Genomic DNA, 17,679 nt, shown 5'->3' with positions numbered 1-17,679 from the left:
CAGTTGAGCGGTGTAAGAAGCTTGTTGATGGTTATAGGAAACCACTGGTTTCAGTTTTTTTTTCCCCAAGGGTGTGCAACCAAATATTAAGTTGAGGGTGCCAACAATTTTGTCTGGCCTTTTTTTTTTTGTTTGTTTGTTTGGTTTTTTTGTGTGTAAAATTATGTCAATTTTGGCTTTTTTCTTCTGCTTTTTTGTGTTGTTCCAATGCACATAAAGGAAATAAACATGTGTTTACCAAAAACATTTGTAACTGCAACAATTTCTGGTAGAAATGGTGTATTTTTTGGAACAATTCCAGGGGTGCCAATATTTTTGTCTATGACTGTATATTACAGATGGTAAAAATAGGCTCGGTACCAAGCCTTGCAGCACACCTTTGTGCACATACCCAAGTTCCTAAAAGTGTGTTTAAAATTTGAAAAAACAAAAGACAGTGGTTTATCAATCCTTTTCTACTTGTTTTCCATTGAACCCAGCACAAGCATAAGACAGCTTAGACAACTTTAATAAGCTTTTTTAATTTCATTTATTCCAGACGCGTTTGCATTAGGAGGCTTTGGGATCCTCTGAAAAAGACAAAATAAGGATCTAAAAGCTTTAAATATTATGAAAAATCACTTGTATGTGGAGAAATGTGGAGAAATCCAGGGGTTTTCAGGCTTGTAATGCTGTAAAATTGCTCTGCAGTAAGTGGATAAGTGCTACACTGAGAGGGGGATGAAGGAATAGTTACATCACAAAACATTTTCCTAGTCAAAGAAAATGTCAAATGCCAACTAATCACAATGATTTCGTAGGCTCTTATCTTCTCAACTATCTTGTCTTGTCTCATTTTCCCTGTAGCATTTGTCAAGGATGGAGTCTCTAGACATCATGGGTGAGGAGGGGATGGAGCCAGAGGGATCGGCCACCACAGCGATTTATGAAAACAGCACCTTAGTTGGTGTCACAAATGTCACCAACATCACCTTCTCGCCCTACTATCAGCACTCTGTGTTTGTGGCTGCCACCTACATTCTGGTCTACTCCTTCATCTTCCTGCTGTGCATGGCGGGCAACATCCTGGTGTGTGTAATCGTACTGGAAAGCCATCGTATGCGTTCAGTCACCAACCTCTTCATCCTTAACCTGGCCATCAGTGACCTTCTGGTGGGCATCTTCTGCATCCCTACAACATTGGTGGACAACCTGATCACAGGTAGGAAGCAGAGCAACTCTCAAAGCTGTGGGTAGATGTTAGTTGATCATTGCTTACCATGTAATAAGTTGAATTATTTTATTCCCAGAAAGCCTCACTATTGTCACTATTTTGTAGTGCAAGAGCAAGTAACTAGTAGCCAAAGCCTGCGCTGCAAAATGGTGACAAAAACACAAAAGCTTTCCAGGTTTTCAATAGTGCATATGTTTTTTTCCCAATACTTTATTTTAGGATTTTTTTTCTATTATATTGAAACACATTAGCTAATAATAATAGATTAAATCTGTATACCGCACATACAGGCATACATGCTTATATATATATATATATATATATATATATATATATATATATATATATATATATATATATACACACACACACACACACACATATGTACAAAATTGTTGGTACCCCTCTGTTGAAAGAAAAACCCACAATGGTCACAGAAATAACTTGAAACTGACAAAAGTGACAATAAATAAAAATTCAGTGGAAATTAACCAATGAAAATCAGACATTGCTTTTGAACTGTGGTTCAACAGAATTATTTTAAAAACCAAACTCATGAAACAGGCCTGGAAAAAAATGATGGTACCCTTAACTTAATATTTTCTTGCACAACCTTTTGAGGCAATCACTGCAATCAAATGATTCCTGTAACTTTCAGTGAGACTTCTGCACCTCTCAGCAGGTATTTTGGCCCACTCCTCATGAGCAAACTGCTCCAGTTGTCTCAGGTTTGAAGGGTGCCTTTCCCAGACGGCATGTTTCAGCTCCTTCCACAGATGTTCAATAGGATTTAGATCAGGGCTCATAGAAGGCCACTTCAGAATAGTCCAGTGTTTTGCTCTTAGCCATTCTTGGGTGTTTTTAGCTTTGTTTTGGGTCATTATCCTGTTGCAAGACCCATGACCTGTGACTGAGACCAAGCTTTCTGACACTGGGCAGCACATTTCTCTCTAGAATACCTTGATAGTCTTGAGATTTCATTGTACCCTGCACAGATTCAAGACACCCTGTGCCAGACGCAGCAAAGCAGCCCCAGAACATAACAGAGCCTCCTCCATGTTTCACAGTAGGGACAGTGTTCTTTTCTTGGTATGCTTCATTTTTGCATCTGTGAACATAGAGCTGATGTGCCTTGCCAAAAAGTTCCAGTTTTGTCTCGTCTGTCCATGGGAAATTCTCCCAGAAGCTTTGTGGCTTGTCAACATGCAATTTGGCAAATTCCAGTCTGGCTTTTTTATGATTTGATTTCAACAGTGGTGTCCTCCTTGGTCGTCTCCCATAAAGTCCACTTTGGCTCAAACAACGACGGATGGTGCAATCTGACACTGATGTACCTTGACCTTGGAGTTCATCTTTAATGTCTTTGGAGGTTGTTCTGGGCTCTTTTGTTACCATTCATATTATCCGTCTCTTTGATTTGTCATCAATTTTCCTCCTGCGGCCACGTCCAGGGAGGTTGGCTACAGTCCCGTGGATCTTAAATTTCTGAATAATATGTGCAACTGTAGTCACAGGAACATCAAGCTGCTTGGAGATGGTCTTATAGCCTTTACCTTTAAAATGCTTGTCTATAATTTTCTTTCTAATCTCCTGAGACAACTCTCTCCTTCGCTTCCTCTGGTCCATGTTTAGTGTGGTACACACCATGTCACCAAACAGCACAGTGACTACTTGTCACCCTTTAAATAGGCCGACTGACTGATTACAAGTTTGTAGACACCTGTGATGCTAATTAGAGGACACACCTTGGTTGAACATGTCCCTATGGTCACATTATTTTTAGTCTTTTCTAGGGGTACCATCATTTCATGAGTTTGTTTTTTAAAATAATTCTGTTGAACCACAGTTCAAAAACAATGTCTGATTTTCATTGGTTAATTTTCACTGAATTTTTATTTATTATCACTTTTGTCAGATTCAAGTTATTTCTGTGACTACTGTGGGTTTTTCTTTCATTAACAGAGGGGTACCAACAATTTTGTCCACATGTGTATGTTAATCAGACCAAAATATTTATTTAATTTTTGTTTATTTGAAAGTCCAGCCCCCAGAGTCTCTGTCAAAACTAAATCTGGCCCTTGTGCAAATGTACTTGATGACCCCTGTTGTAGGTTTTACCTTTTTGCTCACAGATGGAAGAAAGGCTGTCTCCCATCTCTTTTTTGAACCGTCTCTCTGTAGAGGGCTGTATAGGAGTGGACATTTGTGAAGGAGATGAAATTCACCTGCTGCGCAATCTTTTGAAGACCCCCCTCATCAGCATGCACCCAAAATAGGAAAAATAAAAACACCTCCATAAAAATTTGTTAATGAAATGTTCATTTCCTCAGGGCTCTGGTTGTGATGGGACCAGAAGCAGCCACTTACTTGGCTGATAGCTCAGGCCGACTCAGCTGCCCCTACTTAAAACTGCAGTCTTACAAAACCATTATTCTGTGTTCATCTCATGCTCAGACATGACTTAGGTATACCATACCTTTAGGCTATATTGCCCCACCCTACAACGGGGATGTGGTCATGATGCATTTAAGAAGCATAGGATGAATAATAAGCTTTTTTTTTTTTTTTTTTTTTTTTTTTTTTTTTTCTTTTTTACAGAGGAAGGGATTGCTTTGTGCAGAAATATATAGAGAGTGCTTTCAGTGGCTCATTGTATTTATTACAGGGTTAACTCAAACCTACGTCAGTGCTGCCTTGAGTGTGTGCTATATATATATATATATCTAGAGTTTTCAGTACTGTACCATGTCATTATAGAGAAGCTTTGGTAGCTCTATTTCTGCAGAGAATATATGTCTACTTATAAATGAAGCATTTTTATAAACACCAAAGCAGCAGTATGTTCGCAGAAAGGCCACTAATGCACTTCAAGCTGTGACAGTGTGCTTTCATTATTCTCACCGGGACACAACATGTTATGTAGGATCAAATCACCACTCGTAAATCTTCACATAAAAAGAGGATCATGTTGTGACATCAATGAGAGAAAATCTATATTTCTCTACATAATTTAATATAAGAAGAAGTGCGAAGGACATCTAGAGAACATTATGATTTGTTTCATGCTTCTTACCTGCCTTACAGGTGTGATTCTTAGGGGCTCCACTGTAGAGACGATGATGGGTGATACAGCAGAACAAGGAACAAGACTGTCTGTTGAAATGCTAGACTAAATTGTGTGTTCTGGCGGAGTGATTGGTTTTTGGGGTGTGTAATTGTGCTGTCCCTAATGTCTGTCGGCAGGAAACAGCCAATCTGGCACACCAGATCGACTGAATGTATTTCCCACTCATCTGGGAATGCTCCCATAGAAAGTGTTTGGGAAGGGCAGGACTTTTCAGAAAATCTTCAGAAGGTGATTGGAGGAACGTTCTGTCCATCACATTCATGACAGGCTGTCAGAGCAACAAATGACGTAGTGCACATGTGCTACTCTTACGCAGACTACTGCTGCCCTAGATCGGGAATTTGTGGAGCTTCATGTAAAATTGATTCCAAGCCCTCTCGGGAGAAGTGCAAAAACATCTTCCGTGCCAAGACAAGCTTTCAGTGTGACTCTTTGTGCTTGTTTTAAGAAGAAATGTGGTCCAGCTCCAAACTGCTGCTTTCCTACTGCTACATCAGAGCTAAAAGCTACCCTGGCAGCAGCCCCACGACACTTCGGAAAACCGTAACCTTAACAATAGCCATACCTAACCTGGCACGCCAGATGGATGTGTGAAACAAAACCACTCATAGACAGTGATTGGGAAAGGGCAGAGCGTTTGGAAAAAACTTGGAGGGTGATTGGATGAACGTTCTGTCTGTCACATCTCCACGGGCCAATCAGAGCAACAAAAAACAAGACATAGCCGCTACCAAGGTTCGCCACTACAGAGGAGAACAGAGGGAGCTGCATAACACAGAGAGCTGCATAACGTGAACCATTGCAACTCCAGACATGTCGGTACACGACTTTTGTCATTCTTGAAAAGAAAACAACTCACTGCTGTTCTTTGTTCTTCTTTTAACGAAGAAATGTCGTCAAGTTCTGATAAATCTGGCACTTTAGCAGCATCTACGCTAATGTCTCCCGCCACGACTCTGCCGTGCCCGAAAGTACTGCCCCTCGACGCTGATTGGTCCTGTCACTTTCTAAAAACTGTTCAGACGGGAGCTTTGAAAGATGGATTTGCCAGTGAAAAACATGGAAATGAGCGTATCCATCTGCTTTGCAAGGTTACAAAAGTGCTGAACATGAGTACCATTGTGTAAAGGTACCGGTCACCTCTCTTCCTATATGAACATTGCATTTCATTTCCTTATATCCATGTTTCATTTCTTCTCAGAACATACTCTGAATGAATCCTAATGAACATGAGGGGGCAGTTTTTTTGAAGCTTCAAATACAAGCTTTGGATGTTAAAGAGTCGTTATCAGCTCCTCTCTAGAATGGCATGGAAAATGCTTGGAGGTAGGGGGGATGACATTCTGCCTTTCCTGCTGTCCCTTATCAGCCACATCATTCAGTCCATGCTGCCTTTTGGATTTTTTTATTAACCATACTGCTATAGCCATTCAAGATATACTTTCCACGAGCTACCTAAATGTGAAACAATGATATATCTTCATGTAGTATGTTATCTAGTTCATTTTAAGAAAAACTTGGTTTGTTTGTGATCTTAGTCAATAGCACTACATTGTTCACAATGACGTCTTCCACATTCTGTTTGGTTCTACCGCTACTAGTAAATTTAACTTTTCACTTACTTTTTTAACAAAAGACAGTTTAAATGGGATAGCAAAGACACTTGGAAGGCTTTCCACAAGATCTTGGAATGTTTCTGTGGGAATATGCATCCACTCATTCTGTGGAGCAATTTAGGCCGGCCACACACTACACGATTTTTAAAACTGAAGCGTTTTAAAACCGTAGGAGACCACAGATATGAGGACAATTTCAAAAGATTTTTCATCTCTAATCCTCTGAACGCACACACTAGACAACTCAGCCAGATTGTCAGATTACTGGAGACAGAAAAAAGACAAAGAAACACGGATGTCTGTCGATACCGTCTTGCTGTCCCACCACAACAGGCTGCCCTAGCATGCGTTACAGGTGAAGCAAAAATCATAAACATGGGAAAGACTCAGGATGAAATCCTGGCTCGAATTCAGTTAAAGTTGTGTTTATGGTTGTTAGCGGTAAAAGTACATATGATCCGGCTGTGACGCTACCCCGTGTGCTCACTCTCATTGGTTGTTGTGGGTACTTCTTCAGAGGCACTACAACCTGGAATCGTAAATATGAAACATGTTTGATAGTTACGATTTGGGATTTTGAAAGCTTCGACGCAATTTGAAGCAGTAAAACGATCGTGTTGACACCACACACGAGGATTATTCAGACAAACAGTCGTTTGCGACTAGGCTTCTCTCAGAATACGCCCCCACGATCATTGGGGGAGGCAAATCTTGCCCCAAATTGGGCTTAAAATCTGGTAGTGTGTGGCTGGCCTAAGGGCTGCAAGACAGGAGGAGGCTGCAGACTAGAGTCAGAGATATACACCGCGTTCCACATTATTATGCAAATGATATTTTTCTCTGATTTTCCTAAATATTAATGCAAATGACAGTCAGAATATTTTTCAAGTCATCAGCCGTTAAAGCATAATTCAAATGTTTTCAAACAAACTTCATAATGACAAAAATTATTTTAAAAAAAAATAAAAACCTCAAAATGCACTGTTCCATATTATTAAGCACAACAGCTTTTTAAAACATTTTATAGGTTGTAAAGAACTGAAAATGGTCATTTGTAGAAATTGCAGCATTAGGAGGTCATATTTACTGAAATCAAAGCTATTTCAATCAAAAACATCTTAACAGGACAAGTTCCATGTTAACATAGGAGCCCTTCTTTGATATCACCGTCACTATTCTTGCATCCATTGAACTTGTGAGTTTTTGGAGAGTTTCTGCTGGAATTTCTTTGCAGGATGTCAGAATATCCTCCCAGAGCTGCTGTTTTGATGTGAACTGCCTCCCACCCTCATAGATCTTTAGCTTGAGGATGCTCCAAAGGTTCTCAGTAGGGTTGAGGTCAGGGGAGGATGGGGGCCACACCATGAGTTTCTCTCCTTTTATGCCCATAGCAGCCAATGACACAGAGGGATTCTTTGCAGCATGAGATGGTGCATTGTCATGCTTGAAGAAAATTTTGCTACAGAAGGCACTGTTCTCTTTTGTACCATGGAAGAAAGTGGTCCGTCAGAAACTCTATATACTTTGTCGAGGTCATTTTCACACCTTCAGGGACCCTAAAGTGGCCTATCAGCTCTCTCCTCATGATTCCGGCCCAAACATGACTCCGCCCCCTCCTTGTTGACGTCCCGGCCTCGTTGGGACATGGTGGCCATCCACCAACCATCCACTACTCCTCCATCTGGACCATCCAGGGTTGCATGCACTCATCAGTCAATAAGACTGTTTGAAAATGAGTCTTCATGTATTTCTGGGCCCACTGCAACCATGTCTGCTTGTGAGCATTGGTTAGGGGTGGCTGAATAGTAGGTTTATGCATGTCTGGAGGATCCTACACCTTGAGGTTGGTGGGACTCCAGAGGCACCAGCAGCTTCAAATACCTGTTTGCTGCTTTGTAATGGCATTTTAGCAGCTGCTCTCTTAATCTGATGTATTTGTCCATCAGAAATCTTCCTCATTATGCCTTTATCTGCACGAACCCGTCTGTGCTCTGAATCAGCCACAAATTTCTTCACGGTATGATGATCATGCTTAATTTTTCCTGAAATGTCGAATGTTTTCATTCCTTGCCCAAGGCATTACACTATTTGACACTTTTCAGCAGCAGAGATCCTTTTTCTTTCCCATATTGCTGAAACCTGTGGCCTGCTTAATAATGTGGAACATGTGGAAAAGTGCATTTTGAGGTTTTTATTTAAAAAAAAAAATAATAGTTATCATTATGAAGTTTGTTCAAAAACATTTGAATTATACTCTAACTGCTGATGACTTGAAAAATATTCTGACTGTCATTTGCATTGATACTTAGAAAATCAGAGAAAAACGTTTGCATAATAATGTGGAACGCGGTGTATCGAGTATAGTTGATGTATTTTTGCTTGCAGGATGTATAAAATTACTATATCATGATCATCAAGTATAAATTATGAGGACATTCTGAGCCATCAGCGTGCATTTCTCGCTGGACTTTCACTTCTCCCATTGTCGGAGAAGAGCGGAGGAGAGAGAAGCAGGAGAGAGGAAAGTAAACAGGGCAGCATGGCGAGTTATCAAAAATTGTTAAAAAGAGGCAACAAGGGGCAAAAGTATCAACAATGGGTTAAAAGTGACAAAAATTGGTTTAAAAGTTGCAAAAAATGTTGAAAAAAGTAATAAAAGGGTTAAAAAGGGGCAAAAATTGATGAGTGTCACAAAGGGGATAAAACATGCATGAGAAGTGTTTTAAATGGGGTTAAAATCTTTCAAAAATTGGGTTAAAGAGGCAAAAGAGGGCAAAAAGTATCAAAAAAGGGTTAAAGTGTCAAAAATTGGTTAATATTGGTGCTAAATGACAATGACATCCCTTTAAATGAAAGTCTGTAGTGGACCAAGACAGCAACAGAATGTAAAGAGAATTAAAAAGAATCTACATTCTGCAGTTTGCAGCTCCTTGAGGACCTAGTTCATTGATTTCAATCCTTCTCACTATAGTTGTTAGTTCAATACAGTTTTCTGCCAAACTAATTGTATATGTGTATTTAAAGCTGCTGCTGTAGCAGGAATGTAATGTAATGTGGAAAGAGAGGAAATTCAGTGAGGATAAATTAAAATGTTCCATGTCTTCAGGTCCCTGGTGGTTATATACTGAGATATCTAATTATCATAAAGTGAAAGAACAGATGTGCGTTAACAAGAAGAAGGGTTGTGGGGTTTTTTCCTGCAGTAGTGTGATCCATATGCAAGTGTATATATAAATTAGTAGGCAAGGGCTGAACATGAGGGCCATTGAACCATAAATTCCAGAATCACATCAGTCCAACCTTGAGTCATTGTAACCTCACAAAGCAGATCAATACGCCCTTTTCTGTGTTTCTCACTGGTAAATCCGTCTTGCAAAGCTCCCGTCTGAACAGATTGGGCCCAGTTAGAAACAGTCGTGATGTAAGCAAGCTGCAACAAGAGGCTGGTGCAGATATGGTGGAAGACATTAGCGTGGATGCTGCTAAAGCACCAGTTCTATCAGAACTTGACAGCATTTCTGGTTAAAAGAAAGAACTGCAGTGAGTTGTTTTCTTGTCAAAAACAACAGAAGTCGTGTACTGACATGTGAAATGTGTGAAACACATCCATTTGTAATGTCAGGTTAGATTCATCGTGGATGTGAGCACAAAGTCTGAAAAAAAATTCCTTGAAGCATTCATGAGATATCACATTCACCAGCAAGGGATGGCCATGAGGCCCAATGACCTGACCTTTGGCCTATGAACTCAAGAATAAATTCCGTTTATCCTTGAGTTAAGGTAAACGTTTGACAAAGTTAAGGTAAAAACATAATGCCTCCAGCCTCAGCCATCACCAGCACTGAGCACTGAAATATCAATTGTTATTTCATGCAGTCAAGGTCAAGCTCGATGGCATCTCTTTTGTCTGAGCCTTTTCACCCCTGGTAATATACCCAGAGTCTGTAGCTTTTAGGCCCTCGAAGCATCCACAGCAGGATTAAGGGCTCATTGCAACCATACACAGCAAGTTCCCAGAGTGAAAAAATTGGGAGTTAAACAAAAAAGAGTGAAAGAGTTAGATTTTCAGAGTACATTCACACACTTAGACTCCAGCTAGTGTTCAGTGATGAAAAAAAAGTAGTTCATTCAAACAATGTTGAGAACAACACTGTTCCTGAGTTCATTCCCTACAGCTTTGTTGCCACGCCTACACTGCCACTTCAAATCTGGGGAGCGGAGTTTTCCCATCATGCATTGTGTGTTTAGATGCATGTTAGATGTGTTTAGATTCTGCCTGTTGTACAGTTATCACCACTGGAATACTTTTGCTCATGTTTCTGGTGAATTATTGTTGATTTGATGTTAGACACATCTGCACCATTAGTGACACCACGTGGCAAGGACTGGCATTTAGTTAAGGAGGAGAGGCTCTCTGTCTCTTTGCCCCATCCTGACCAGTGCACACCAGCTTAGCCACAATGGTCAAGGGAAATCAGCAGGTGTTATTGGCATGGTAGTGCTTCTTCTGGTGTTTGAAGTGATCTACAATACAACCTCTGTGCGTGAAAATATATAACACTGTGAAGTATTAACAATGAACACTGAGGTAGAGTTCATGTAACTCAAGATGGGAGTTAATTTTACTCTTAGTGAGAGTAGTATTTTAACTCTTGTAAGAGTTTATTTTAACTCCTGATAACAGTTAAAAATCAACTCCCAGAAAAGAGTTATTTTAACTTGGCTCTGGAGTTTATTCGATGGTCTCATATGTACACTCAGATTGAGTTGATTTAAATCACAGAGTTTATTTCAATGACCTGAATTTGCTGTGTACAACCCGCCAAGATGGTACCCTAGGCCATGCTAACTCACCGCATCCACCCCTTACACCATCCCTAAGGTGTGGACTTCATTTTTTCAGCAGGTTTTTTTTCCTTGCTCCTTGTAATATGAAAGGACACCCAGAGCATGACTGGGGTTGTGTCAATCCTCCTTCCCTCCCGATGGTGCCCTGAGGAGGCTTACATGCCAAATTTTTGCCTTACTTCAGCCTCAATTTTTGGCCAAACATGCCCAAAAGTTCTGCAAAGTACTGTATTTTCAAGGGTGGCGGTTTAAAAGCAATTGGATGAGATTAAGGTCTGAAATAATGTACTGATTTTTTTTTTTAAATACATACAGTGTTTAACAAATTTATTAGACCACCACCCAAAGTAAGGTTTATGCCACATCTGCCCTAAATTAACAGCAGTGGTAAAATTAGTGAAACCAAAATCATTTTTTATGTTTCTGCAATGGTTAATACGTAGAAGCTCTTTAACCGAAATATTTTTAATGCTAAAATATAATTATTATTGTTATCCATGAATTTTCAAATTTACTGATTTACAAAAAATTTCTGACTTCTCAGATTTGTGTCTAAAAAGGTGAATTCAGTTTGAAATTCCTCATTCCTGTTCAAAATGGTAAAACGTGGAGAGCTCACTGAAAATAAAGAGTACGCATTAAAGCACTTCATGATGCTGGATGGTCTCTGAGACAGCTGGTCTAATAAATTTGTTAAGCACTGTAACTAGATCAAAATTGCAATTTCAGCTGAAATTGCATGGGGAGAGCTGAATTGTGAAAGAACTGCTGAAATAGTCAAGGCACAAAAATAGCAGAAAATAGCATAAAAATAGAATAAAATAGTGTCAAATGGCATAAGAGTAGCTGAAAATGGCATTCAATGGCTGAAAAAGCATAGAAATAGCTGAAAATTGCATGAAAATAGCTATATTTCAAAAATTATAAAAGTTAGAAATGAGAAAAGTCATAGCAGTTGAATGACGAAGAAACTGAACGGTGTCGATACGACATGAAGGAGGAGATAGCCGGCGCAGAAGAAGAATAATCAACAAAATGGCCGACTTAAATATCAATAGTGTGAGCATCCACACTAATTACGTGGTATGTCCTCTTTTAAGGTCAGCAGCTAAGTCCTGCTCAGTGTAGCATCTTCATGCTTCAACAGTGATGGAAAATATGGACCCAACTATGATTCTGAATGTCAGATGAGACAGAAATGAACCAATCAGAGGCCAGCTTTCTATAATATGATCAATAAATGTATTAACCTGATCAGATCCTGATAAGAGACAACACTGCACAACAGGCAGACTGGAACTGGGAACAAGCTTGATTTCTTCTTCATTTATTCAGTCATGTGATCACTCTCCCAGTCATTGTATGGGCATGAGCGTCCCAGTTATTATCCCAAAGACAGCTCAGCACATGTGAAAAGTAATATATGCCTGGAGATATTAAACATCCCACCTTCTTTCTGTTCCTTTTTAGCATCAAATTTAAATATTAGATAACACGAGTAAAAAAAATGCAGTTTTTAATGAGGATTTCACTAATTAAGGGGGAAAAGCCATCCAAACCTACCTGGCCCTGTGTAAATCATGAATTTACTATGATTAACCACATTTTTGGGGGAAGCTGAGTTCAGTTTCACTAGCCACACCCAGGCCTGATTACTGCCAGACCTGTTAAATCCAGAATCCTTTAAACAGAACCTGTCCGACAAAGTGAAGTTCACCAAAAGATCTCAAAACCAGCACATCATGGTGCCATCTTAAGAAATCCAAGAACAGATAAGAAACAAAGATACTGACTTCCATCAGTCTGGAAAGGGTTACGAAGACATTTCTGAGGCTTTGGGACTCCAGCGAATCACAGTGAGAGCCATTATCCACAAATGGAGAAAACTTGGAACAGTGGTGAACCTTTCCAGGAGAGGCTAGCCTACCAAAATATCTCCAAGAGCACACCGATGACTCATCCAGGACGTCCCAGAAGAACCCAGAACAGCATCTAAAAGACCTGCAGGCCTCATTTAATTAATTTAAGATCAATGTTCATGACTCAACAATAAAAAAGACACTGAGAAAAAAATGGCATTATGGGAGAGTTTCCATGCCAAAACCACTGCTGACCAAAAAGAACACAAAGGCTCATCTCACATTTGACTAAAAACATCCTGATCCCAAGACTTTTGGAGAAATATTCTGTGGACTGAGGAAACAAAAGTTGAAATTTTTGAAAGGTGTGCGTCCATTCCATCTAGAGTAAAACTAACACGGCGTTTCATCAGAAGAACATTAAACATGATGGTGGTAGTGTGATGATCTGGGGCTGCTTTGCTGCTTCAGGACCTGGGCCACTTTCTGTGATTGATGGAACCATGAATTCTGCTCTTAACCAGAAAATCCTGAAGGAGAATGTCCGACCAGCAGCTAATGGCCTAACGCTAATGAGCAGTGTGTATTTACTCAGGTTATCTTTGTCTGATATCAAAACTTTTTTGATGATCCTAAAACATTTAAGTGTGACAAAAATGCAAAAACAAAGAAATCAGGCAGGGGCAAATACTTTTTTAATGCATTGTAAAGTAGCCTTAGCTGATCAAACCTGGATTTAAGAATACCTTTGGAATGAAACTACATTTAAGTCACTGTTACAGGGGACGTAGGAATCAAATGTGAACTATTGATTGAATAAAGTCAGAGGCAGAGCCGTGAGTTTGAGCACTACCCTTCTGTCTTTTTCCCAAACAGGTTGGCCTTTTTCCAACACCATGTGCAAGATGAGCGGCTTTGTGCAGGGAGTTTCGGTTTCTGCATCAGTCTTCACCCTGGTGGCAATCGCTGCAGAAAGGTGAGTTACTTGGTGGTTTGACAAGTAAATATCACACCTTTACAGGCATATCTGAAGATCTGGAAGAATTCCTGGTGGGCCGCGATGGTTTTAGGTCTGCAGGGGCCGAGGTGCAGTGACAGTAAATAGATCATATAGACTGCAGTCGCAAGGTGTGGGCTCAAGCACTCTTCAGTTGAGTGGTGACTTTGGTGTCCTCAGAAACACACAAAAAGTATTATTCTGTGTTTATGAATTAGCCTTTTTATAGTAGAGCCATGAAAAGTTTCTGGGGAGAAAAGACAAAACAGGAAGTGGACGGGAGATGGCCCAAAAACAATGGAGAAACCCGGAAAAAAACGGGAGCTATGGTGGGAACGGAAGGGGGAAATGAGAATACAGATCATCGGCATTTTTTAGTTTTATATTAAACAGCAATCTTAGTTCAAGACTTTTGGATGCAACTTTTTCTGGTTCTTTTCAAGGTACAAAAATAACCAAGGCTTTGTAGAACATGGTGAACAAAGTTTATGGACTTTTCATTGTGCTTTTCCTCTAGCCAGTATGTAAAAATAGATTTAATTAGCTTAAATTATTTCCTTTTAACTCCAAGGTCCAAATGCTCCTATGCTCTCTTGATAAACCCAGTTCTGCTTTCGAGAGCCTCTTTACCTGTAGCTGAACTTACATCAGGATTATTTCACATTTCTTCACCTGTAGCTGATCTTACATCAGGATTATTTCACATTTCTTCACCTGTAGCTGATCTTACATCAGGATTATTTCACATTTCTTCACCTGTAGCTGATCTTACATCAGGATTATTTCACATTTCTTCACCTGTAGCTGATCTTACATCAGGATTATTTCACATTTCTTCACCTGTAGCTGAACTTACATCAGGATAATTTCACATTTCTTCACCTGTAGCTGATCTTACATCAGGATTATTTCACATTTCTTCACCTGTAGCTGATCTTACATCTTACAACCCATCTATATGGGTTGTATGAGATGTCAAATAAAATCCCTGTTCTTGTTGCTTCAATGCTCTTCTTCATGTAATCTGTTCCAGGTTTCGCTGCATCGTGTTCCCGCTACAACCTAAGCCGACTGTACTCGTCGCCAAGGCCACCATCACGTTGATCTGGGTGCTGGCGATGGTGGTCATGTGTCCTGCTGCTGTGGCGCTAACTGTGGAGAAAGTTCCTTCCCATTACATGATTTACAATGATGACTTGAACAACACGCTCCCTCTGTACACCTGCTACGAAGACTTCTCCAAACCTCAGATGAGAAAAGCCTACACTGCGGTTCTGTTTGCTGTCATCTACATGGTGCCCCTCACCGCCATCACTCTGATGTACGGAAGCATCGGGGTCAAACTGTACTCCTCTGTGGTTGCAAACAGAGAGCCACAGCTGGCCAACGCACCTGACCAGGTAGGAGGTAGAAGAGGAGGGCAGCAGTTGATATCCAAGAAGAAGATCAGGGTGATAAAGATGCTCGTTTTGGTGACTTTGCTCTTCATGCTCTCTTGGTTACCACTCTGGACCCTCATGATGATGGCAGACTACGCCCGTTTGACCAGGGACCAGCTGGACCTTGTGACCGGCTACATTTTTCCTTTTGCTCACTGGCTGGCTTTCGCCAACTCCAGCGTCAACCCTATCATCTACGGCTACTACAACGAGAACTTTAAGAGAGGCTTCCAGGCTGTATGCAAGTCTCGACCTTTCTGTACCTTCCTGCAGAGCCGGCTGTGGAGAAGAATGGCTGGGTGGGGCAAGAGTACCCAGTCTGGGCAAGCACCTTGCAGAGCCAATGACTTTAGAGACGGCGGTGGCAATCACAACCATCTTGCCCTAGGGGGGAGAAATCGAGTCCACAATGACCACAATTTGAGTGACAGTGGAGGAGGGAATAAGAGTGGCAGGGTGGGGTGTGTGGTGGTTCATTCAGAAAGAAGTGTTTCAGATCAAGGTTTTGAAATGATAGAAATCCATAAAAGAATCAGTAATGGAGAAGAGTCGGACAGGGTGGGTTCAAGAGGGGTTTATCAGGCATGGGAAAACTGAGGGATCACAGTGTGACCCAGAAATGAGCCAAATAAGCCATAATAAGGTCAAAGGAGAGGACACTAATTGATGATCTAATTTGAAAATAGTGTGGGTATTTTTAATGAGATGTTTTTACCTAGATCCATGCAAAACCTCAACCTTAAAGTAGGCACTTATGTTACTAACACAAGGAAAGCACTGGAGGTGCAGCTAGTAATCTTAGAACATTGTATTTTGCACAATACCCCCTTGCTCTATATCAACATAACATTGCACACACCCCTACTACTGAAGAGATCAGTATATTTAGGAACTCCACATGGGCCACAAAGAAAGCCCAAAACTAGTACAACATTTAAATGGTATTTAAAAAATGGCCAAATATTACTAGAGGTGCAGGATGGAGAAAAAAAAACAAAAAAAAAACAATTTGCACCAGAGTCGTTTGTATTTTTAGGATTCTGACCCGATTCATAATGTCCAAAAATAAATATTTTTATACTATCTTTTCAACAGCAGACTTTGTGAGCGTAGGAAACCTGCTGCTGGGATGTTCTCTATTTACCGTCTCCTTGTGCACAGGGTGAGCCAGGGTGTGTGTGGCTCGTTGGCTGCACCGTTAGCATTAGCAGCGCTAGCTCTCAGCGTAGGTAATGCTTACATGGTTGGGCATCAGGACCTGGCTCCAACTCATTCAGAGAAATTGCAATCCAAATTTTTGAAAATGTCCAACCATTTAAAGTTATTTTAATGAATAATATTGCAGTTTAGACCTTAAATTAAAGGGGACATTATGCAAAAATCACTTTTCAGGTTTTCCTAACAAAAATATGTACCTCTGGCCTGTCCACAATCCGCTCATGTACCAGAAAAATCCATTAACACCCCGCCCTCATAAAATGTGTGCTAAAACAAGCTGTTCTCAGATTTCCCCTCACGACATCATGTGGGGAGTTAACCCCGCCCCCAGGTTCAGTTGGCCCTCCCCACTTGGAAAAAAAGTCTGCCCTCCTCTCCTTAACCTCCTCTCAGCTGCCAAATCTATCAGCCACAGTGGTCTATGAGTCATTTAAAGCATCAGAACAGAGATCTGAGCCAGAAAACAGATTTTGTCTCTTCTCAGGCACAGAGCCAGGCAGCTGCACTCTGATCATAAGGTCAACATTCAGACTGTAACATTTTTTTTTTAAACCAGAGTGGGCGTGGCTTCAGCTTATTCAACAGATACGCCCACACCATTCTGGAGCAGATTTAAATGCCTCATTTTTATAACTGTGAAGCTTAATTTCATAAACTTAGAGATGTTTTATTTGACTGAATTTTGATTTAGGGGTTCATAACACAGTGACCTGTCATCTAACAAATCTAAATACGGATTCATTTTCACTTTACAGGTCCTTTAAAGCTCTAAATGGACCTGTATGCTGCAATTATCATCAAAAAATCGTTATAAATTGAGTATGATTCCTACACTTTTTAAAAAAGAGATTTTTTCCACAGTTTAGGCGATTTACCTGGCATGAAGACCATCAAATTCACAAACTATTCAGTCCTGCAGACCTCCTAGTGCCATCTAGCCAGAAGAAGCATGACAAGATCCTTGAGGAATCTTGCTCTGAGCTAAGAGGCTAGCTGAGCCCCTTCAACATATAAAAATTCTCATTTTTTCACAAACATGCTTTAAATTGAAACTTTGATATACTATCAACCTAATAAACCTTGTGGGGGAAGGGCCAAAGTAAAGATGCACCGTTCACAAACAAGCTCTTTAGCCTGAGCCACGGTAGCTAGCTCCCCTTTGAGTGCCAGTTTTCTTTCCTCCGTTTTTTTTTTTTTTTTGTTGTTGTTTTTTAAATCCACATTTAAAAAGTCAGACTGTTAAAAAGTGGAAAGACATTTTGGGAGCCAAACAAGCAGCTCTATTGAGCTAAGTCAAATGAACAGGATCTCTTAAAAGAGCGAGACTGGCCAGACATCAGCAGAGGAAACATGGATAAGAGT

The 17,679-nt window shown here is 40.4% G+C and overlaps 1 protein-coding gene across 1 annotated transcript; it reads left to right on the top strand.

Annotated features, from left to right (window-relative positions):
* Positions 1 to 858: 858 nt before the first annotated feature.
* npffr1l2 (neuropeptide FF receptor 1 like 2) lies at positions 859 to 15,696 on the top strand. The gene is made up of 3 exons (XM_041788196.1): positions 859 to 1,201; positions 13,540 to 13,639; positions 14,694 to 15,696. The coding sequence occupies exons 1-3, from the start codon at positions 859 to 861 to the stop codon at positions 15,694 to 15,696; spliced, it is 1,446 nt and encodes a 481-aa protein (XP_041644130.1).
* Positions 15,697 to 17,679: the final 1,983 nt, after the last annotated feature.

Source organism: Cheilinus undulatus, linkage group 5, assembly GCF_018320785.1.
Source record: "Cheilinus undulatus linkage group 5, ASM1832078v1, whole genome shotgun sequence".
NCBI lineage: Eukaryota > Metazoa > Chordata > Actinopteri > Labriformes > Labridae > Cheilinus > Cheilinus undulatus.
The sequence above is the reverse complement of the archived record's forward strand: the minus strand, read 5'-3'. Positions and strand labels throughout refer to the sequence as shown.

What these genes read in the sequence shown, in the direction of transcription:
- npffr1l2 (XM_041788196.1), top strand. Translation starts at nt 859, where the DNA reads ATGGAGTCTCTAGACATCATGGGTGAGGAGGGGATGGAGCCAGAGGGA. An exon ending in GGTGGACAACCTGATCACAG is followed by an intron (nt 1,202 to 13,539) that starts GTAGGAAGCAGA and finishes TTTCCCAAACAG; the next exon opens with GTTGGCCTTTTTCCAACACC. An exon ending in GTGGCAATCGCTGCAGAAAG is followed by an intron (nt 13,640 to 14,693) that starts GTGAGTTACTTG and finishes AATCTGTTCCAG; the next exon opens with GTTTCGCTGCATCGTGTTCC.